Source organism: Mus musculus, chromosome 9 (assembly GCF_000001635.26).
Source record: "Mus musculus strain C57BL/6J chromosome 9, GRCm38.p6 C57BL/6J".
Taxonomy (NCBI): Eukaryota; Metazoa; Chordata; class Mammalia; order Rodentia; family Muridae; genus Mus; species Mus musculus.
In genome coordinates, this window is record NC_000075.6 from 103044126 (window position 1) to 103065335 (window position 21210).

Below are 21210 nucleotides of genomic sequence, written 5' to 3' on the forward strand. Positions count from 1 at the left end.
ACGCTCAGAAGCTAAAGTATACTAACTCTGACCTTGGGTCCCCTTTTCACGTCTGGCCTTGCCTCCTTGGCTTCTGTATTTTATTCCATTTAGAGTTGCTGACCACTCAACTTCTGTGGGAGTCTTTGATCTGGTCCCTTTTCACATATCCTGCAAGACGTCCCTGGCATCACCAATACCATCAGCGACACCTTTATCCTATCTTCACTAAAATTCACTGGCTTAGTTAGCATCACCTGTCAACTTGACATAGCCTAGAATCATCCTCCCCCAGCACCCAAAAAAGAATATTTGTTGAGTAATTGTCTTTATGGAGTTGATCTGTGGGCATATCTGTGAGGGCTTATCTTGATTGTGAATTAATACAGAGAGCTCACCCCATCATGATGGCACCATTCCCCGGGAAGGTGACCCAGTGCTGTGTAAGGAAGCTAGCTCTATAAGAACAAGTCTGAGAAAGCCAGAGAACAATGCTTCTAATGACTTCTGCTTCAAATCCCTGTTTGAATTTCTGCAATGGCCTCAGTTTCTCCATTTTGGAAAACAAACTGGGACAAAAACTCATCTTCAAAGCTGATTTCATCATAATATATTTAAAAATAGGGGTTAGAGAGATGGCTCAGCGGTTAAGAGCACTGGCTGCTCTTCCAGAGGTCCTGAGTTCAATTCCCAACAACCACCATGATGACTCACAACCATCTATAATGGGATCTGATGCCCTCTTCTGGTGTGTCTGAAGATAGCTACAGTGTACTCATATACAAATTACATAACTTTAAAAATATTAAAAATATTCCAGCCAATGAAAGGAAACACAGAAGACACTTTCTGGGAGGCAGGACTGAAGAGATTTCTCTGGCCAGCAGGTTCTCTGCTGCTTCTGGTGAGGAGGGAGCTGGTTGGTGGGGCTCAGAGGCAGGCAGCAGTTTGGAGAGCTATCTATTTCTCTGAGTACGGTGGCCTTCTTGAATATAGAGGCCATGAGTACAGACGGACATGCAGTGAGATCTGGTCTCTGTCAAAGAAGCCTCGAGTTGGCCTTGCCAAGGCTCTGTCCAAGCAGCTAGGTCATTCCACAGGCTGGAGGGAGGCCCCAGCAGCAAGACCAGCTCAGTTTCGGAGGGAAATGACAATGAAGATGGAGACTTAGTTGCTCTTCTCAGACACCGGCCCTTCAGTCCAGAGAATAACTTTAGCAGAGTATGAAACATAACAGCACCCTACCCTTCTCTGGAGGAGAAACACTACCCAAAGGAAACCTTCCAAGCACAACTTAAGGATGTGGGTCTTGTGGCTTGGTGCCTGTTCATGCAGCAGCTGAGATCCCAGGGAGACACAGCCTGGAGCTGAGGACACCATCAAATTCTTCTTCCATATTGCAAGATGATATCTAACCCTGTCTAGTATGGAACTCACATTTGCTCAGTACACACAGGACAAGGCATGTGAGGCCAGCTGGGACACAGTGACAATTAACCTCTGGGCATTTCTCCAAGGCCTTGAGCATTCATCCAGAGGGGAATATGACCAGTCAGAAATTTTCTTGGTAGGAGGTCAAGATAGCCCTGATAAAAGCCCAGTAAGACAGAATGAGGATATTCATTTAAGTAGATGGTAGGAGGACTCTGTCAAACCACCTTCCTAGAGACATAAGAACTTCCTGGGCGGGCTGGAGAGATGGCTCAGTGGGTAAGAGCACCCGACTGCTCTTCCGAAAGTCCGGAGTTCAAATCCCAGCAACCACATGGTGGCTCACAACCATCTGTAATGAGATCTGACTCTCTCTTCTGGAGCATCTGAAGATAGCTACAGTGTACTTACATATAATAAATAAATAAATCTTTAAAAAAAAAAAGAACTTCCTGGGCCTTGGAGGATGGAGGTTATGAGTGAGGACATGCCAGGAGAAGTGGAGCATCCAAACTGAGGCCCAGATTGAGTAGTGAATGACCTTCAGCCCTCTCATGGCACAGCAGGAAGACCAACTAGCAGTTCATGAGAAAATCACGATACGGTTAGGGAGCAACTCAAGGTGGCAAAGGCCCTTGACACTTGTCTAAGGGGGGGACCTTGCTTGGGGATGGCATTTCCCATGGTTTTAGTGGGCTCTTTGTGACAACAGTTATAACTCATTAGGTAGAGTGCTTGCCCTGGTCTGCACAAAGCCTTACGTTCAACCCCCAGCACAGCACAGAAACAGAATGTGGTAGCACAGGCCTGGGAGCTCAGCACAGAGTAGAGGTAGAAGGGTCAGAAGTTCAAGGTCACCTTCAGCTTCAGAGAGAGTTTCAACCCAACTTGGGAGACAAGAGACAGGGTCTCAAAAACCAAACCAAACCAACAACAAAACCTGGGAAATCTGGGAGTGACTAGCACTTTCAGACCATTTGCCATGGGGTGGAATATGTGGTATCTGATAGAGTTTCACCCTCAGAACCATCCATGAAGTGTTTCCATGAAGAGACAGTGCCAACTGTCTCAGAGAGCCCTGGATGGAAGGCTGGGCAGGCACCCGGGACACTGGGCAGAGACCTCACAAGCCTGTCATCTGTCCCCCAGGTCTTCGTGCTTTGTCATGGCCTCCTACAGCTCTGCCAGTTGCTCTACAGTGCCTACTTCAAGAGCAGCCTCACCACTATCGAGAAGCGCTTTGGGCTCTCCAGTTCTTCCTCCGGTCTCATCTCCAGTTTGAATGAGGTGAGTGGGAGGCCCTTTATTTTAAAAGACTTTTAAAATCAGACTTGTGTATTGTATGTGTGAATGTTTTGCCTGTATATATATATATATATATATATATATATATATATATATATATATGTATGTATGTGTGTATGCATGGATGCATAGCAGACAGATGTTTACTGCCTGAGGAGATCAGGAGAAGGCATTGGATCTCCTGGAACTGGAGTTACAGATGGCTGTGAACCACTACGTAGGTGTTGGGATATGAACCTGTGTCTACTGCTAGAGCAGCAAGTGCTATTAAATACTGACCATCTCTCCAGCCCTGAGTGGGACGCTCTTGCCAGGTTAGGTCATTGTATGCACTGACCTAATCTCTGAGAGGTACATAAGAGGGGCAGGGTTTACCTCCTAGTGCAGAAAACCACCCCTAAATTTTGGTCTTTGATTTACTATTGTCCTCATAGACAACGGACGGCAAGGAAACAAACCTTTGCCATTTATGTCACCAAAGCCTGGCCCTGGCCCTTGGATGTATCACAAGTCACCCACAGCTCTTGGTGAATCCAGACATGGCCTCTGGATTCTTCTCACACCATGTTCTAGGCTCCGTGACTAAACAAATGAGATCTAGCATATAGGATAGACCCTCTCTTACAGCAGTCAAGAGGAACCAAAACTATGATTCCCACACCTAAACTTTTATCTGCATCATTAAATGCTGGGAATAAAGCTGTGGTCCAGGAACACATGGAGTTTGTAGGCTGCTGTTGCTGCTGGCGGTGGTGAGTGTGTGTGTGTGTGTGTGTGTGTGTGTGTGTGTGTGTGTGTGTGTGTGGCCAGGGGTGTGTAAAGAGAGTCCAGCCTGGTGCCAGGTTAAGTGAGGGCATCTGAGTGTGTGGTGAGTACAGACCTTCAGACTGAAGCTCCAATCTCAAAGCCTTCCTGGCCCCAGGTGATATGAAAGGACACAGAATGCCTATGGTAGTTCAAAGGCAGGTGAGGGGCTAGAACAGAGAAGCCATGGGTATCTTGGCCTTGGAAAGCAGCAGCTCCTATTATTCACTCTGACATGACATTGAAGGATGAACAGACATGGCGGGTTGGATCCCTAGATCCCTAGATGTTAACCCCTAGTCTTTAGAGCCCTTTGGTTTTGAGACACAGAAGGGCAAAGTGTGTTCATAATGGGCTTTATGTCAGATTGCAAATGTTTAACACCAGCGAGTCGGTGTTAAGCTGTTTTAGAGGCACTCCGGGGGTGAGACCTCAAGTCCTCTCCTTGGCTAGAACAACTGCAGCTTTGAGGTCTAGCAACCCATGGCTTCTGCAGGTGAGCGCAGGCCCACATGCCCCGACCTTTCTTCCTGATTTGTTTTGGACCCCTCCACCATCTGTCATGCACAGACCCTTTCGAGTCAGCTGACAGCTGAAATGGTCCAACACTTTAGTCCACATACAAAAAAATAATAGAGATGCTAAAAGGAAAGAAATGAAACCCAAGAAGCTCAAGAAGAAGCTTTTCCTCTCTCTGCAGAACCCGCTTCAGAATGTTCTAGAACCCTCAGGCTGGAGGGCTCTCTGCTAAAGCCAGGCTGCCTCCGCATACACCTCACACACCCTCACAGCCTCCTGTGTGTGCCGCAGCCTCTGTTTGTTGGTCATGCTCTTTGACACATGTCAATGAGCACCAACTTTGGGCCAGGCACTATCCTAGATGCTAGGGAGGCAGAAAGGAACAGACAGACAGAAAGCTAAGACAAACATGTAGAAATAAATCTCTAGTAGGTAGATGGTAGGCTCCATGAGAAGGTGGCATGGGAGAGGAAGAACATGCAGGGTCAAAGTGGTGGACACAAAGGGACATCCCTTGTAAGGAGCACCAGGAACAGTGTTCCTGATGTCCACACTGAGCAGGACTTGGAAGTGGTATGGTCCTTGTCCTTTGTTTTGAAGAATTTAGCATGGGGATGGGGTGGGTTAGAGTTATTGAGGCAGAAGTCCATTCTTCCAGAAGATTGTTCTAGGACAGTGTAGACAACCCAAAATGGGCCTCCGTGGTTCCGGTTACCTCCTGACTTCATGGATGGAGCTATGACACTTACTGTTTGACTGTCAAGTTCTAGTTTTCTTTCGGTTGCTCTGATAAAGACCATGAACCAAAAGGAACTTGGAAAAGAGAGTATTTATCTCGCTTACACTTCCATCCTAGGTCACCATCACAGGAAGCCAGGGCAGGGACTGAAGCGGGAGCAGAGGCAGAGATCACACAGGAAAGCTGGCTTCCTCCTTCAGCTTGCTTAGATTGCTTTACAACCCAGGACCGCCTGACCAGGGACGGCATCACCCGCAGTAGGCCAGGCCCTCCCACATTAATCATTAATCAAGGTAGATGTCCCACAGACTTGCCTACAGGCCAACTGATAGAGATATTTTCTTGATTGAAGTTTCCTCTGCCCAGATGGCCCGAGTTCGTGTCAAGTTGACAAAAAAAATTAGCCAGCAGAAATTTGACATTGAGAGTAGTAACATGGTGTCTGGGGCCATGCACATTGCTTGGTTGTTATTCTGACGTTCAGTCCAAAGTCCCTGAGTCCATTACTTTGGACCTCATTTAAGTTAGGAGTTTAATTTAAAAATATATGCTACACTAGCAGCCAGCCAGGACTGGAGCTTCCTTGGACTTTTGCCCCAAAAGACTTTTCTAGAAGGGCTAGGGTAAAAGCTTAGTTGGTAAGGTGCTGATCATGCAACCACAAGGGCCCAAGTTGTCCCATCCCTAGAACCTACATTTAAAAAACCAGGTGCAGTAGTGGCATGTGTCTATACTTCCAGAGTTGGGGAGGTAGAGACAAGGGGATCCCTGGAGTCAACCAGCATAGACTATTTGCCTAGCCACTAAGAAACTGTCTGAGAGAGAGAGAGAGAGAGAGAGAGAGCACAGAAGCACACCCACTTGCTAACACACACACCCTACACACACCCACTTGCTAACACACACACCCTACACACACACACACACACACACACACTTAGGTTTGTGTATAGACATCCAATATTTAGATTAGTTCTTTATGCTTTCAGATAATTTTTTGGGGTTGGTCTAAAAACCTGAGGTCGGGATGGGTTTCTGATGGCCAAGGGAAAGCCAATGCCGTGAATCTACAATGTGAGCAAGACCATCTGGGCAAGGCTAGTGTGGCTTTGTCAGGGACTGCACTAAAGCCAGACGGCCCCTTCACTGTCTGTTCTCCCTAGGTGAGCTATGGTAGGTCTCCTCTGGGCTGGAGGAGGGTGGGACCTGGCTCTCACTGCATCCCTTGTCCTCCTCTGCAGATCAGCAACGCTATCCTCATCATCTTCGTCAGCTACTTCGGCAGCCGGGTGAACCGCCCACGGATGATCGGCATAGGGGGTCTCCTCCTGGCTGCAGGGGCCTTTGTCCTCACCCTCCCACACTTCCTGTCAGAACCCTATCAGTACGCGTCGACAACTGCTGGTGAGTGGCTCCGACTCCTGCCTGGAGGAACTGAGGCAGGGTGAGCACGGTGCAGAGCAGATGGTGGTGCTCCTGGGGTTGGGGGTCTCCGCTCTGAGTCACCTTCTTCCCTCTCCCGCTAGAGACTGTCCTTGACTTCAGTAGTTCATTTTCTCTGCAGACTACATCTGAAGTGCAGAACCTATTGAAGCATGCAGAAGCATGAAGTAGCCCAGCTACCTGGTTGTTAAGGATGTGGTTGCTGGCCTTTCTCTGTGAGTCCTTGTGCTTTGTGCCCAAGGCAATCCAAACTCCACCTGCCTAGAACCAGAACCCACGGAGGCTTAGAGAAAAAGAGGACCAGAGTGTGGGACATGATGAAGTTTGGGGGGTAGGGGGGGTCCTGTTTGTTGTACTGTCAATTTCGTTTTAACTAGCATATCGCTTGTATGGTCCTTTTGTACGGTCCACTCGCTGATGCCAGGATATTAGTGGAGTGTAGAAAAAAGTTATAATATGAGGTTTTATGTAACTTCTCCTGGAAAAATATGAACAAATGTCTGTTCACGCCATATAAGACACTACAACAACCCAAATTCTACTCAACTGTAGTTGGTGAATCAATAAATTCATTCAGGTTAATCACAGGAATATAGGTAAGAGATGATAGAAATATGGGTAATTCAAAGGCAGCTACATCTCCAAAAGGCATACCCATCATGGGTGAAGACTCACAAAAGCTGTATGTTTGGAGCCTCCTGGAAAGGTCTAGGTAACTCTAACGAGAGTCTCCTCTTCCCCAGCAACTGATTCCTGCTTTGTATGACCTAGGAGGAAGCTTTGTAAATCTTGTAATTTTCGTGAACTTCTGAGCCATACAAGTTTCTATAGCTCCCTTCATCTTACGAGTTCCCTACTTCCTCTAACCTGAAGAGAAGGTTTCAGTTGGGAAGAAATGGCTGCATCGTAGGTCTTGACAGTTGAAGGTACTCAGATACTATTTCATGTTCCAAGTATCTAAGAAGAGAGAGAAGATGTGGGGGAGGTCTTATCTCCTGACCCTCAGATAGGGGGCTTTTTCTGTGACCCAAACTTCTGCATTTTATTGGGGTGTCTTGTGGCAGAATGAAGTAGACTTTAGAATTTATGTGGTTAAACATGGTATTGATTAGTACTGAAGTATCTATGAAAAGGTAACTTTTCTTTAGTCTTAATTTAAAATTATTTAATTAGCATATATTAATTATACATAATAGGTTTCACTGGGACATTTCCGTACATGTACATGATGTACTTGATCATATTCACGTTCTTTCTCCCACCCTTATTAATCCTGTTTCTTTTCTACTGTTTCGTGTGTGTGTGTGTGTGTGTGTGTGTGTGTGTGTGTGTGTGTGTGTATTTCATTAGGGTTGATTAAAGGAGTGTAAGTGAGGGTTTGTTTATAAGAACATGGGCACCTTACCACAGGCTTTTCCACTGAAGAAAACGTTGCTCTTTTCCCTACCAACCCATCAACTGATTGTAAATTGTTGTTGTTTTAAATTGTTTAGTTTGAACTTTATACAAATTCTAGACAGCTCTTTGTTGATATAAGCTGTACAAATATTTCCTCCCCGTCTCTAACTCATCATGATATCCTTTTTAACAGACTATAAAGCCCTTCCAGAACAGAAAGAGGTTTTAATTTTGACAAAATTCAATTTTTCCTTATTTTTTTCCCTTCCATGACTCATTCTTTCAGTACTGCACTTAGGACCTCTGTCTGACCCCAAGAGAGAGATTTTTCTATGCACTTTCATGGGGTGTCTCCATTTTTTACATTTGCATGTAGACTTACGATCTGAGTTAATCATTTAGTTATAAATGCTCAAGATTTCCCTCTTGTGTATGAATGTCACTTTTCAGCCCAATTTATTACAAAAACTGTCTTTTCAGCATACCATAATTTTGTACCATTATAGCAGATAAATTGTCTTGGGCTAAGGCTGCAGGTCAGTGGTAGAAAGCTGACCCTGAGTTCCACCAACACAGAGAAGAAAGCTGACGGTGTCTGTGGGTTCATCTCTGGACTTCCCTTCCCACCCCATGGATCTGGGTGTCTCCTTTGCCAGTACTGCAGGCCCCTCCCTCCCCTCCCCAGTGTTTTATTACATTTCATATATATATATATATATATATATATACTTTGAGATCTAGTTGTTTATATTCAAAAGAAAACATTTTTTTCTGGAATTTTGATTGGGACTGCATTAAATCCATAATCAACTGGCACACCTGTTGTGTGTAATCCTCTCATTGTTAAATAGTTTGGCTCACTGCTGCCCTGTGTTCACCACTGACTGATGACTGAACAGGCTCTAAGCTGATGAATGCCTTTATCCTCCAGGAGAACATAGTCCCTGGATGCCTCAATGCCCACTGTCTATCACTGCTGCCCAGTGCTGTGGATACTCCTAGCTTCCCCTCCCCACCCTACTCAGTGCTATTAATATTCACCCACAAGGCTAGAGGTTTCTGTGTTCCTATTCTTCTGGGGAGGGAGACTTTAACATACTTTGTTGCTACAATGTTCCCCTATTCCTGAGCTAGATCTTTTGTTGTTACTTTGATGAGTGATAAAATGTCAGAAAAGATCTTCCTTTCGCCCTTGCTCTCTAATTGGTTTAGCTGCAAACAGCCATGAAATGAGTAGTTATCCCTGCTCAGAACTTTAAGGAAAGTGCATCTTTGTCTTTTGGCGATTCTTAATGGACCTTCTCCATCTGTCTCATTATCAGCTCTTTATTTCTAGGCCTCCTGGTTTTAGTCTCTCTAGTTGATCGTTTTCTTCTTTGCTTTGCTATCATAACATGTTTGAATGTGGGCCAATCTGTATCTGTCTGGGAGTTCAGGTTTGTTGGGGGTTGGGAGTTAGTTGTTGGGATGTATAACCAAGATTTTTATGTAATTCTAAAATATGTCAGTCAAAAATGCTTCTGGTTTTCTTCATCCTTCACTCTGGAACTTTTATGTAGATATACACGGCAGTCACCCTCATCTTGTAACCTCACTTTCAGTGGGTTGTCCCTCTGTACCATCTTTTTAGTGATTTCCTTGAAGTACGTCTCCCCATTCTGTGAGTCCCTCTCTAGCTTTGTAAATCAGAACCAAGCCCTTCCATAATGTAAAATTTAAGAGCTGTCACTGTTTTGCTAATTTCTAGGAGATAGGATTTGCTTCCAAATTTTTCAGCCCCAATTTTGTGATTTCTTAATGCTTTTTTACTGACATACATATACATAGGTATGTTTCTTTGATGTCTTCAAGTATTAAAATATATTTATGTATGTAGCCTTTTTTGATATTGTTCCAATAGCTCAAGCTTTAAGAATGTGGCCCTGTCCCCTTCATTTTGTCTGCTTGCTCACGTTCCTTGTGGGTCCTCCCTTTGTATGTTCTATCATGTACCATGGAGCAAACTGTAATAAGTTATATGTGGACAGATTGGGAGTGGATCTGGTTTAATATCCGTTTGTGTACCGAGTGTGCACTATCTGCAGGGATCTAGGGCTCTGACCCAGCTGGAGCAACCAAAGAGCCCCAAGAGTTGCAGTTCTCCGAGAGGGAGTCAAAGAAAGGCAGCTCTTCCACTGCGGATGCTGCCCAGAGTTGGTGGCAGGGGCAGGATGCAGTGGGCAGCTAGGAGCCAAGGTTGGGGTGGGGTTTGGGGGTCACAGGACAGGAGCCAAAGTAAGGCAGCTCTTCCACTGCGGATGCTGCCCAGAGTCGGTGGCAGGGGCAGGATGCAGTGGGCAGCTAGGAGCCAAGGTCGGGGTGGGGTTTGGGGGTCACGGGACAGGAAGTGGCTGAGTTAGCCTTGAGCAGCTTCCAGCGACAAAAGCTTCTAGAGAGAAAACTCTTCCCTAGAGTGTTACAGTTCCATAAGACAGGCACTCTCAGACGATTCGGTGAAATAACTCATGCCCTTTATTCCTTCTGGATAGGATCTTATAATACGGTTTTCGGGGGGGGGGTGGGAACTGACAGTGGGTGCTTCCTATTGTCTTGGTCTGAGATGTTAGGGATGCCTCATCTGCATGTGGAAGGACTTCAGGTGCTGTCCCTGCATGACTGATTGTCACAGTCCTCTCCATGGGGTGTCGTGGAAACCCTGTTCCAGGACAGGAACCTGGCCGGGAGTAGATTTAAACACCTACAGTTCTCAAGTATGATAATTGCCAGGGTTTCTGAATCCACTCCACCTTACCAGGTTTTCTGCCAGGTGGCCCCACAGGGCAGCATCATGCTTTACATCCTCGTGTGGACTTAGTGCTTCAGGACCACCGCTGCTTTGGAGGTACCTTTGTATCAACCTGTTAGCTCAGGATGATACTGCCCTTGTCTTGAGAGAAGTGGGGGGAGGTTATGGCTTGGTGATGAGCGGCAGTGAGGGCCCCGCACTGCAAATGTTCATCCTTAGTTCGATGCAACAGAGCTGTGTGATGTTGGTTGAGGATGGGTGAGCCACCCAGGAACGTGCTGAGCAAGTAACTGATTCCTGTTTGCTTGAACATCAGGCTCTTCTAAAAGTAGATGTAAGGGCCAGAGATGGATCATTTAGAATGGCCGAGGGAGGAAATTCCTCTATGGGTTGTGAGGCCTGTGCTAGAGATGGGTAGTTGGTTTGAATGGGCGTGGGGAGGATTATAAGCAGGAGTGGGAGGGGTCTACAAATGAAGTGTCTACAAGGTTCTGGTACTGTCCCTCCTTCCTCTGGAGCGTCCTAGTCATCTGCATAGGCGTGTCGCAGTCGCAGTCCTTGACTGTTTAAAGGCTGAGCCTTGCTTCAGGAGAGACAAGGACGGAGACAGACCCAAACCTGTGGGTTCTTCCCTGTCCTTTCTCCCCTCTATCTGGGGGGGAGGCATGGAAACCCAGCTCTGATGGAGAGTCAGGCCTTGACCTTTTTGATGCATGAAGACGGGGCTAATGAGATCAGCAAGGGAGCCTGGAGCACTGGGGCCGAAGGGAGGGCACTTTGCCAGACACCACACACCAGGCTGGTCGGCTCCCCGCGGCCTGGGCCCACAGCCCATGGCATTTGCTTTGCACAATGTAGCCACGGGAGGAAAATTAGCGATGGCCTCACTCTGCTCCTTATTAGGGGTGGCTATTCAGATTGAGTGGGACTTTACCACAAAGCCCAGATCACTACCAGCCCAGTCTTAACCCCGATGCTCCTGGCCCAAATCATCTGAGAGACTGTGGAAAGGGCTATTAGAAAGAGCACAGCTTGCCTGACAGGACCACAGTGTGCACAGGCTAGGAGAAGGGGCTGGGCTGTTGTTGCTCCTGTCTGTGCATGTTCTGATTGCAACGAGGGTAGCACTTGCTCTGACAGACACTCAAGCAACATCTGGAAGCGTTCAGGGGTAGACTGCCTTCGGGGTCCACCTTTCTAGGGCCAGGCAATAAGAGGAGGAGGCCCGTGACCCAGGAGTCACTCTGTGTGCTTTGGCTGGGCTATGTACTAGGTGCCGATGCAGTGTGGAAGTATGGTGTTAATATGTTCAGATAAAAATAGTCATTAAGTCTCATTTTGTGGAAGGAATTATGATTTGTGGCTCCACTTCCAATATACTCTTATGGGAACTTCAACTTTGAATTATGTGAGGTCATCAGAGTGGGAGCGACACCCAAATGTGGGTGTGTCTGAACTGTCTTCTGGAGCCAGGCAGTCCTAGGGCTGAAACTAACCATTGAGACTCTCTAATGGGAACTACAGCCTTGAGCCATTTCCTCCTTGCTTTGAGTCTTAGCAAGGTCTAAAGAGAAACACTTCCCCATCATAAGGCTCAGGTGTAGCCCCTCAGAGTCCCCAGTGAGAACACACATTGTGTCCTCTGACAAGTGCTTTGCTGTGGGCTGGGTAGCGTGGGAGGACCTGCAGGTGATCTCTAGTCTTCATGCCTGGTTCTCCAGCACACCCTCATTTGGGTGTATGGTCCCTCTGGATGAGAACTTGGCCTGCTGTTCTGACTAGTTCCCAGAGCACGCTGAATGAAGTTTCATCTGGAGCCTCTTAAAGTCACAGTGTAGGAAAGGCTCGGTCCTCACTCCCATTGGTAGGCAGAGCATGGACTTTGACAGTCCAATCCCATCTCAGCTGCTCTCTTGCCAACTCTTCTTAGGGGAGGCACTCCTCTTTTTTTCTGAACCTTACCTGTAATACAGGAGCAACAATACCTTCCCACTCTGTGTTCCCGGAATAGAAATAGACATGAAGAGCGTGGCTCATGGTGGCTATTGGGGAAACCTACCTCTATTTGCTTGCCTTGCCGTCGCATTTGAAATCTGTAGTCGATCAGTTTCCGCTCCACTCCTCTCTTCATGAGGATTTGCTGATTTCTTCCCCCATGGAGCAAAGCGGCCCCAGCAACGACCATGGGAAATGAAGGGAAACTATGATCTTCAGAGGGGGAAGAAAACTGAAGGAAGGCTGAATGTTGTGGGAAATCACAAAGACCTTTACAACTAATTGCTAATTTAAAAAAGTCCATGCAGGCATTTATGGGTGTTTAGATTTTCTAAATGTCACTGGGGTCCGGAAATGTGCCTTGGCGCCTTTAGAGGCTAGCTACCCAGCCAAAGCCTCCATCCAAGCCCATGTCTAGAAGATACAGGGAGGCTTTTGTGGATGGGAAACAAGCCAGCGTGAGACCGGTTCCCATAGGAGAGAAGAGAGGGGACTTATGGGAATCAGTGTTTGGAAGGACTAGGTGTAACCTGGTGAAAGATTCAGTCTAGTCCTTCCGGAAGTCAGCCTGGAAGACAATGGTTGCTGGGGCAGGAAGTCTCTTGAAGGCTAAGCAGGAAATGAAGGGAAGCGTTGTATTTTGGAAGCAATCAAGAAAAGAAAAGGAAGAAGCCCTTCCTGGTCCTTGATGTCTGAGGCTGTTGGTCCCTAGGCTGTGCTCTTCGTGATGTCCCCAGGAAGATGGGCAGAGGGAAAACACACAAAGCGGAGCCTTGGGACCCAGAGTGACTTCAACCCTTCCTTCCTCGGCTCTCGGCCTCCAGAGCTCAATCCATCTCCTAAGCCTGGAAGGGGCCCAGGCCCGGGGCTCAGACAGAGTCACTCTGGAACACGAGCTCGGGTCTGTGGTAAACACCCAGCTGTGGCATGAAATGGAGATGCTAGAAGCTCCGGGAAATGAGGGGCAGGCTCATGGCGTGCAGGTGGCCCACGTGTGCCTGTGCAGGGTATGTGCAGGGCAGAGCTTCTCTACGGGCCGATGTTGGGTGAGGTAGGGAAGTGGCTGGGCATGCAGAGGAGAGAAAGCTGGTGTGTGGGGGGATGGGTACTGGTGGCAGGAGTGTGTAGACGCAGGGGTGAAGGTAGGGCGGTAGGAGGGTTGTGAGGAGGTGGGAGTATCTGGGAAGGAGGGTGAAGAGAACATACATAAGAAGAAGTGTGTGGGTAGGGATGTGGGGGACAAGCGTGCACGTGATGGGACTCGGGTGGGGTGGCAGTTGGCTGGAGAGCTGAGATAGGGTGTTACTAAAGAGTAAAGGGAGCATGCGTGTTGGGGTGAGTGGGTGGGTAGTCAGTGGTTGCACAGCCTGGCTAATTGGAACTGTTTAATCTGGAAAAAAAGGAAGAAGACAAAAAAACAAACAAATACAAGAAAGGAAAATATCAAAAAAAAAAAAAAAAAACCACATACATGCTATTAACTCAACTAAAAGAAAATCAGTTCCGAACAGATGAGTAGACCAAAAGCAAATGTGATTTGACGTGGACCTTCTTAAAGTCATGGTATAGGAAAGGAGAGGTGTAAACCTGAGGGATGATTGTAGGCACCCAGCTGCTGCACTGAGTGGCAGGGAAGGTCACAACTCTGAGGTTGGTGGGGCAAGCTTCTCCACTGCAGTGGCATGAGAGACAGCCCCTCTCCAGGCACTAGCTCCTGTCCTAGGCTGTCCATGCTCTGGGTCTTTGAGCATTGTAGTGGGTTTGGTCTGATGCTGCTTGTATTCTAATGCGGAATACTGGTTCCTCAAAACGTGGTTGCCCTCCGCCCCACGAGCAGATCCTCATGTGTTCAAGGGATGCCATGTGAACCTTCTCCCCAGTTTCACTGGTCAATAAAAGGCCTGTGATTGGGCAGGGAAGGGAGAAAGGTGAGACTGGAGGTTCAAGAGATAGGGTGGCAGGTAGAAGGGGGAAGGAAGAGGAGGGATATAAGGGAGGAAGAAGCTGCCATGGATCAGAACCGTGTGGCCAAAAGGAACAGCAAGTAACAAGGGCCCTTATAGCTAGGAAATACGTTAGTATAGACCTGCCCAATCTAGGCATATGGCTTATAAATAGAATTTCTGGATTGTGTGTCTTTTATAAGGGCTTATTAGGATTGAAATTTTAACTACATAGCATCTGTGTTGTGGGCAAGTCAGGTGCATTGAAAGCATCCTCCTCGTCCTCCAGTAGGAGGCTAAATGTGGCTGGCTCCTCTCTACCTTCTGGGCCCTTGGGAACTACTTACTATGCAGCCATTTTTCTTGTTCAACAGTGAAGCCAGGTAGTGGGCCTGCTGCAAGTGTCTTTGGAGACAAGCTCCTTCCTGCCCTCCATTGAGTCACTCTTCCTGGATGGTTGGTAGACTCTGTCTCAGTCCTACCTAGGACGGGGGAAGGTCTCCCTAAGAGCTGTCATTCAAGGCAGAGAAGAAAGGCTTTGGGCATCCTAGGAAACAGTCACTATCCCACTGTAGGATGGGGTTTGAAGAAACCGTTAGCCATCACTATAGGAGGTAGTGGACTCCTGAAGGCCCAGGGAGTCAGAAAGGCACCTTCTATTCCTCTTCCTGTACTTGGTGAGGCTATTGACTGCCCAGACACCTCCTGTGACTGAAATACTTGACATGGATGACCCAGGCACACCTAGGCAGTGGGCACCTTTCTCCCACGACCATGCTTGCGCCGTCCATAATCAGAGAAAATGGAAGCTCGGGCATTGAAATAGGGAAAATAACACAACAGTCAACTGACCCACATCCCAGGAACTAGCTGTTAGCAAAGGCTTGTGGGTATTCTGGAATGTTCCAGATATCCCCTTCCTGTCTTCTCCCTAGCCTGGGGTAGAAGAAGTGAGGAGAAGGCTGAGTAGGAAAACTCCCTCCTCCACCACACACCCATCCTTCAAGAGCCCTGGTTATGTCTGGGTTGTATTCCATATCTCCAGAAGCTTTGGTTATAGAAAGCTTTAGTGGCTGAAGTGCTTGAAAACCATATCAGGCCATGGGCAGACATTTTTATTCAAGTACCAGGTAGCAAATATTTCCAGCTTGCCAACCCCAGAGACTATGAACCTGTTTAGCACTGTCCCAGGAACACCAGCTTCCACAGGAGTAGAGACCAAAGTGTCTAGGCGTGTGCTGTAAAACTCACGGGCACAAACAGGGCAGGGATCCATCCGATCCTAGCCTCATTAGTAGTTTCCCAAGCCCTGTGCTACATGGTTCTCCTGGCCTAGGCTTACCCTATCCCTTAGAGCTGAAACCAAGGCTATGAATCCACCAGGCTGCCTTGATGTGCCCAGTCACTCTCTTTCTTAGATATGGTACTATCTCCCATGGGTTCTAGTCCCTCCTAGAATCATCCAGAAAAAGTCTGTTAGTCCCAGCTACAGGAATAGCCACCCCATAGCTGGGCTGAGCCTGCTCTTCCACTGCGGGCTCTTCACTGGACCTCAGATAATAAGGTTGCAGGGCTTCGGGGTCTCCTCAGGAAAAAGACAGAAGTTTCCGCTCTGGATCCGAGGATCCTAAAGCAGGGCTTAAGATGTGGATGTGTGATCAAAATAGCCAGAAACTCAACCCTGAGGATGGTTTTGTTGTTGTTTGGTTTGGTTTGAGACAGGGTTTCTCTGTGTAGCCCTGGCTGTCTTGGAACTTGCTCTGTAGATGGGACTGGCCTTGAACTCAGAGATCTACCTACCTCTCTCTGCCTCCCGAATGCCAGGCCTTGCCTTGCCTATTTACTGTCTAGCTGAAGCCAAGCCTTGTATTTGATCCCTGTAAGAGTCACTCTCCTTGGTTGGAACCCTGCTTTTTTTCCCTTGGGTTTAATTTTTTTTTTTTTTACTTTTCGGCCTTCGGGATGTTTTATCGGCCATTCTCCTGACTCTGTTGTTCTTAGGCCTGCCAGCCATGTCCCCAGGACAGAGCATGAAGAGTGACAGACACATAGCCCTTCTACCTCAGGTATACAGTAAGCTGGTACCCCTGAAGATGCTCCAGATATGGGTCCCCATCTTACCTAGCAGATATAGTGACAGACTTTGTCAACAGGCTGCCTCCAGTCAAGTCATGCCACAGCTTCTGCTGGCTAAAGAGCCTCACTAACAAAGAAAATGTGTGTGGGGGAGGAGGCATGGATGACTTTTGATGAACTGATGTTGGCTCTGCTAACTACTCTGGGTTTTCTTCAAAGAGCTCCCCGGCAGCCTGGGGAATAAATCTGTGAGCAATAACTTCTATTTCACAACAATGAAAGGTGCTAGTGAAGTGCCTATCTCCTTAAATATTAAAGTCGGTGCTGCTAGCTGTCATCATTTTTCTCCCAACCACTAAAGAAATGAGTCTGATGCTCAGGGTGCCTGTGCACTGGCAAAGGCTATAAGGAACTAGGAGAGGGGAGTCTCAGGCCAGCCATATGGCTTGGGATTTTAAGTCTTGCATACAGCAAGCCTGCTCCCTTAGGCCCAGTACAAGTAGTATTATTTTAGAACCCTCCTATGACAAGGGAGGCAGTGTGGGAAGAGAGTTTCAGTCTCAGTGCACACATACATGTGTGCACATACACAGACGTGCCCAACACTAGCACACTCCTTTCCTGTACATGTACGAACTTTTCCAAGAACACACTTTTGCCCTGTGAGTTCTTTGTTGTAATCTGCTATTGCTGGAAACCGCCCTCAGTCTTGCCTGTCACTACTGGAGCCTGTCCCTGAGGAACATGGCCTTATCCATTTGAGTTTCTCCAAGTGATTCATCATTTTGAATGAAAGTAGTTTTATTGGAGGAACTTTGGGTCCTCGATTATGATATACTAATTATTTCTTATAAAATAATGCTTTATAAAACAAAGTTTTATGAATAAGGAGAGCACAAAGTTGTGAAGGAGTGGGAAGGTGGGGATGGACGTGGGAAGAGCTGGGGGGATGGGAGGAGAGTGACTATAATAAAAAATACATTGTATAAAGTTCCCATAGGATCGTAAAATAGTATATTAACTGTTTTTCATTGCAATGACACATAGTGATCACATAAGCATAGCATGTGACATTTCAACCTATGTACACATGTGTGCTGATCTGATTGGAATGGCTGACATACCTTCTATCATGCTAGCCACTTACCATTTCTTTATGTTGGGAACATCATCCCTGCTTCAGCCCTGTCTCATGCCTGCCTGAGTCCATGGGTCACATCTCAGGAAAGTTGACTTCTTGACACAAAATCTCCTATATTGCAAAACCACAGAGAGATCCAGAAGTCAGGACTGGAATTTTGCAGATATAAAACTCAGCGTGAGTCAGGAGGTTGACTCGTGTGCTGCCAGGGTGGGGCTGAGTAACCTCAGGAGGGGTGAAGCCAGCCTGTTCCTAGTTAGCACTGCCCAGTCCTGTAAAGACTAATGGAACCGGACCCCTTGTGTCCTACTGGGGTTAAAGAATGTGCTTTGATGAACTTGTGCCTTCCAGGAGTCTGCCTTGGAGGAGATAGGAAATAGACTAAGCTCCTGTTAATAAAAAAAGTTTCTTTTCCTCCTAAGGAGCCCTGCAGTATAGAGGCAGGCAGCCTTGGGTGAGCAAATGGATTTCAGAGAAGTTCTGTAGTGGCTGCAAAGGGTGCCACTTATCTGTCTTATTTCAGGACTTTTATTATTTTTAAAACGTTGTGTGCGGGGGGGGGGGGGGGGGAAGGGGACTGGAGATATAGAGATGCACACCTTTGATCCCAGCACTCCGGAGACGGATCTCTGTGAGTCTGAGGTCAGCCTGGTCCACAGAGTGAGTTCTAGGACAGCCAGAGCTACAGAGTGAGTCCCTATCTCAAACAAACAAACAAATACACCAACAAAAATGTAGGACTGGAGAGATGGCTCAGTGATTAAGAGGACTTACTCTTGCAAGGATCCAGGTTTGGTTCCCAAAGCCCACATGGTGGCTCATAACCATCCATAACTCCAGTTTCAGGGAAGTCAATGTCGTCTTCTGATCCCTGAGGATACCGCGTGCACATACATGCAGGCAGAACACTCATACATATGAGATAAATAAATCTATAAAAAAATTTAATTTGTATGTGAGGTAACGTGTATGAATGTGTTTGGATGTATGTTCATATGTGCACATATGTCCATGCACACATTTATGTGGAGGCTAGAAGTCAATGTTAGATGATTCTCAGTCATTCTTAGCTGTATTTCTTTGAGACAGCATCTCCCACTGAACCTGGCGCTCGCCTGTTTATCTAGGCTGTAGGCCGTGAGCGCCAGGAATTGGCCCTATCTCTGCCTCCCCAGTGCTGGGATTACAGGTGCACGCTGCCACGCCGGAGCTTCTCTCTGTGTGCTGAGGAGGATCTGAAGTCAGGTCCCCATGTTTGCTCGGCCATCACTTCACTAAGTGAGCCATGTCCCCAGCCACAGTGAGCAGCCGGGAAAGCGCTCAGACTTGAGAAATGAGATACTTGTTGATCCCTTACACGGGCTCAAGCTCTTGGAAAAAGCTAAGAACTTTGCCCCTAGGGAAGAAATGGGAGACTGCAGCCCAGAAAGCCAATCTGTCCTTCTGTCTGTTGAGAACCTGCCTGCAAGGATGGTCCCCTCCAAGGCCTGTTCTTCCCATCTTCCTGCCTCTGCAGTCACATATCTATGATGCCCACCTCATTCATGCTGATTATTTTTGAAAAGAGCTTAACGGTCTTTAAAAAAAAAAAAAAACTAAGACCCTATTTTCACCCAGGGTGTGGTGACCTAGACACCCACTAAAGGGGGTCCATGCCTTGTTCCTAAGCTCCTGCATAAGGCTCCAACTGCTGTCAACCGCCCTGGAGGGCAGGGAGCAGCAGACCTCCTCAGAACATCGTGCCCACTGCTCTTCTCTGTTCCTCGGTGCTCCAGGGTCAGTGCTCACCACCTCCAAGGTAGCCGACTGCTGTTCCTCTGAGATGGCACCCATAGGGAAAGAAGCCCTGCCCTAAGGGCTTTGTTTAACTACTTTTGCTCATACATGTGTGTGTGCATGTACATGTATGCATTCATACATGCATGTGGGGGGGTGGGGGGGAATACATCCGGAGGCCAGAGGTCATCCTGGGTGTTGTTGCTCGCTCAGGAGGGTCATCCACCATATTTTTCGAGACATATTCTCTCACTGGGACTTGGGCTGGCCAATGAGTCTAGGCTGGGTGGCCACATGCCATGTGATCCTCACCTTTCCAACACTGGCGTTACAAGCGTGTGCCCTCATGCTGGGCTTTTTATATTGGTTCCAAAGATCATATTCAGATGTCATGCTTATGAGGGCAAGCACTTTATGAACTCAGCCATCTTCTCAGCTCCAACTACTGTCCCTTTGCACCAGTGTCACAGCTGGATCTGAAGTAGGATTGGGCCCCCATTCAGGACTGGCATCGGGAAGGGCATGTTCTGCAGGGAGATCTTGAATCAATGTGGGAAACAGAATAAAGCCATGGAGAATTTGGAGACTTGGATGTAGTTGGGCCAACTGATTTTTTTATGCATATTTCGAGTAAGATGTATTTCTGACCTGCATATTGACACTTTTAAACTTAATAGTAGTGAAACGATCCCCAGAGACTTTGGTGGCTGAACACTTCGCTGGATGAAACTTCAGGAGGATTTCTGTGGCTTTGGCATACCACGCAATATGGCACATGAAGACTTAATAAGGCAGTCAATGTTTTTACGATCTTTGATGACCATTAAATCTCTCTCTCTCTCTCTCTCTCTCTCTCTCTCTCTCTCTCTCTCTCTCTCTCTCTCACACACACACACACACACACACACACACACACACACAGAGCCTTTGACAGCCAAAGCAGTAACGATGGTTCTCATGAATGTCTGTTTCTGTCAAATAATGAGGACGGATGAAATCTGGAATTAGAGTAAACTTAGAACAAACTCTATTCTCTGGGACTTTTATTTCCCCGGAGAGTCCCTCAAGTCGTCATCCCCTGCCCCCTGCTCCAGTTCACTCCATTCTCCCACCACAGTCCTACCTATTCATACTCATACGACCATGGAGCCCCCGCAAGCCCTGACCCTGAGCACACAGCGACAGCCTCACCTCTTAGAGCTCTAGGCAGTTCTGGCTGAGGATCTTCCTGCCCTTGAACTAGGGCCTTAGTCTACCCAGAAGCTGTATTACAGTGCCCTGTCAGGGTCCTCACCTGTCTTGGGGTGTCCTTGGGGTACTTCCTAAGGCAATCTACCCACCTGCAGTAGCTAGATTGCATACCCCCCTCCCAAACTTCCCTGTGAACTGTGTCCCTCACTTGTGAGTGCTGCGACACCCTGGCTTCCCATTGTGCCCTCTTCTTGGTTCAGAGGCCCCTGGTCTCCAGAGAACTTTTTCCAACACCTCTCCATCCCCCTGCCATGCCAACTCTGAGTTTCCCATTTAACCTTTACTCTCTGTCCTTTGTGTGCTTGGCACTATTTTTTTTTTCCAGTTACGGTGAAATGTGTAACGTGAAGTTTGCCCTTCTACCACTGTAAGATGCGTGCTGGTGGGGCTAAGTCAAAGCCACCCGCCTCCAGGACATTCTTATGTGAATCGATCCTATGCAATGTCTTCATTCGTTTCTCCCTTAGCCCTTGACAAACTCCCTGTCTTTATGATTTCAGCCATTTTAGAAGCCTCCCATTAAGGGAGTCAGGCAGGACTTGGCATTTTGTTTGGCTTCTTTCACTTAGCACAGTGTCCCCAAGGCTCATATATGTTACCATACAGCAGAATTTGCTTCCTCTTT

The 21210-nt window shown here is 47.4% G+C and overlaps 1 protein-coding gene across 3 annotated transcripts in view; it reads left to right on the forward strand.

Annotated features, from left to right (window-relative positions):
- Window positions 1–21210, forward strand: part of Slco2a1 (solute carrier organic anion transporter family, member 2a1) — an 88942-nt gene that overhangs the window by 37065 nt on the left and 30667 nt on the right. For all 3 annotated transcript variants that reach the window (NR_157194.1, XM_006511731.4, NM_033314.4), the window contains exons 2-3: window positions 2560–2697; window positions 6019–6181. Coding sequence is in view for 2 of the 3 variants with exons in the window: in XM_006511731.4 (XP_006511794.1) it covers window positions 2560–2697; window positions 6019–6181 (301 nt within the window). In the remaining variant the exon portion in view is untranslated. The remainder of the gene's footprint in view (window positions 1–2559; window positions 2698–6018; window positions 6182–21210) is intronic.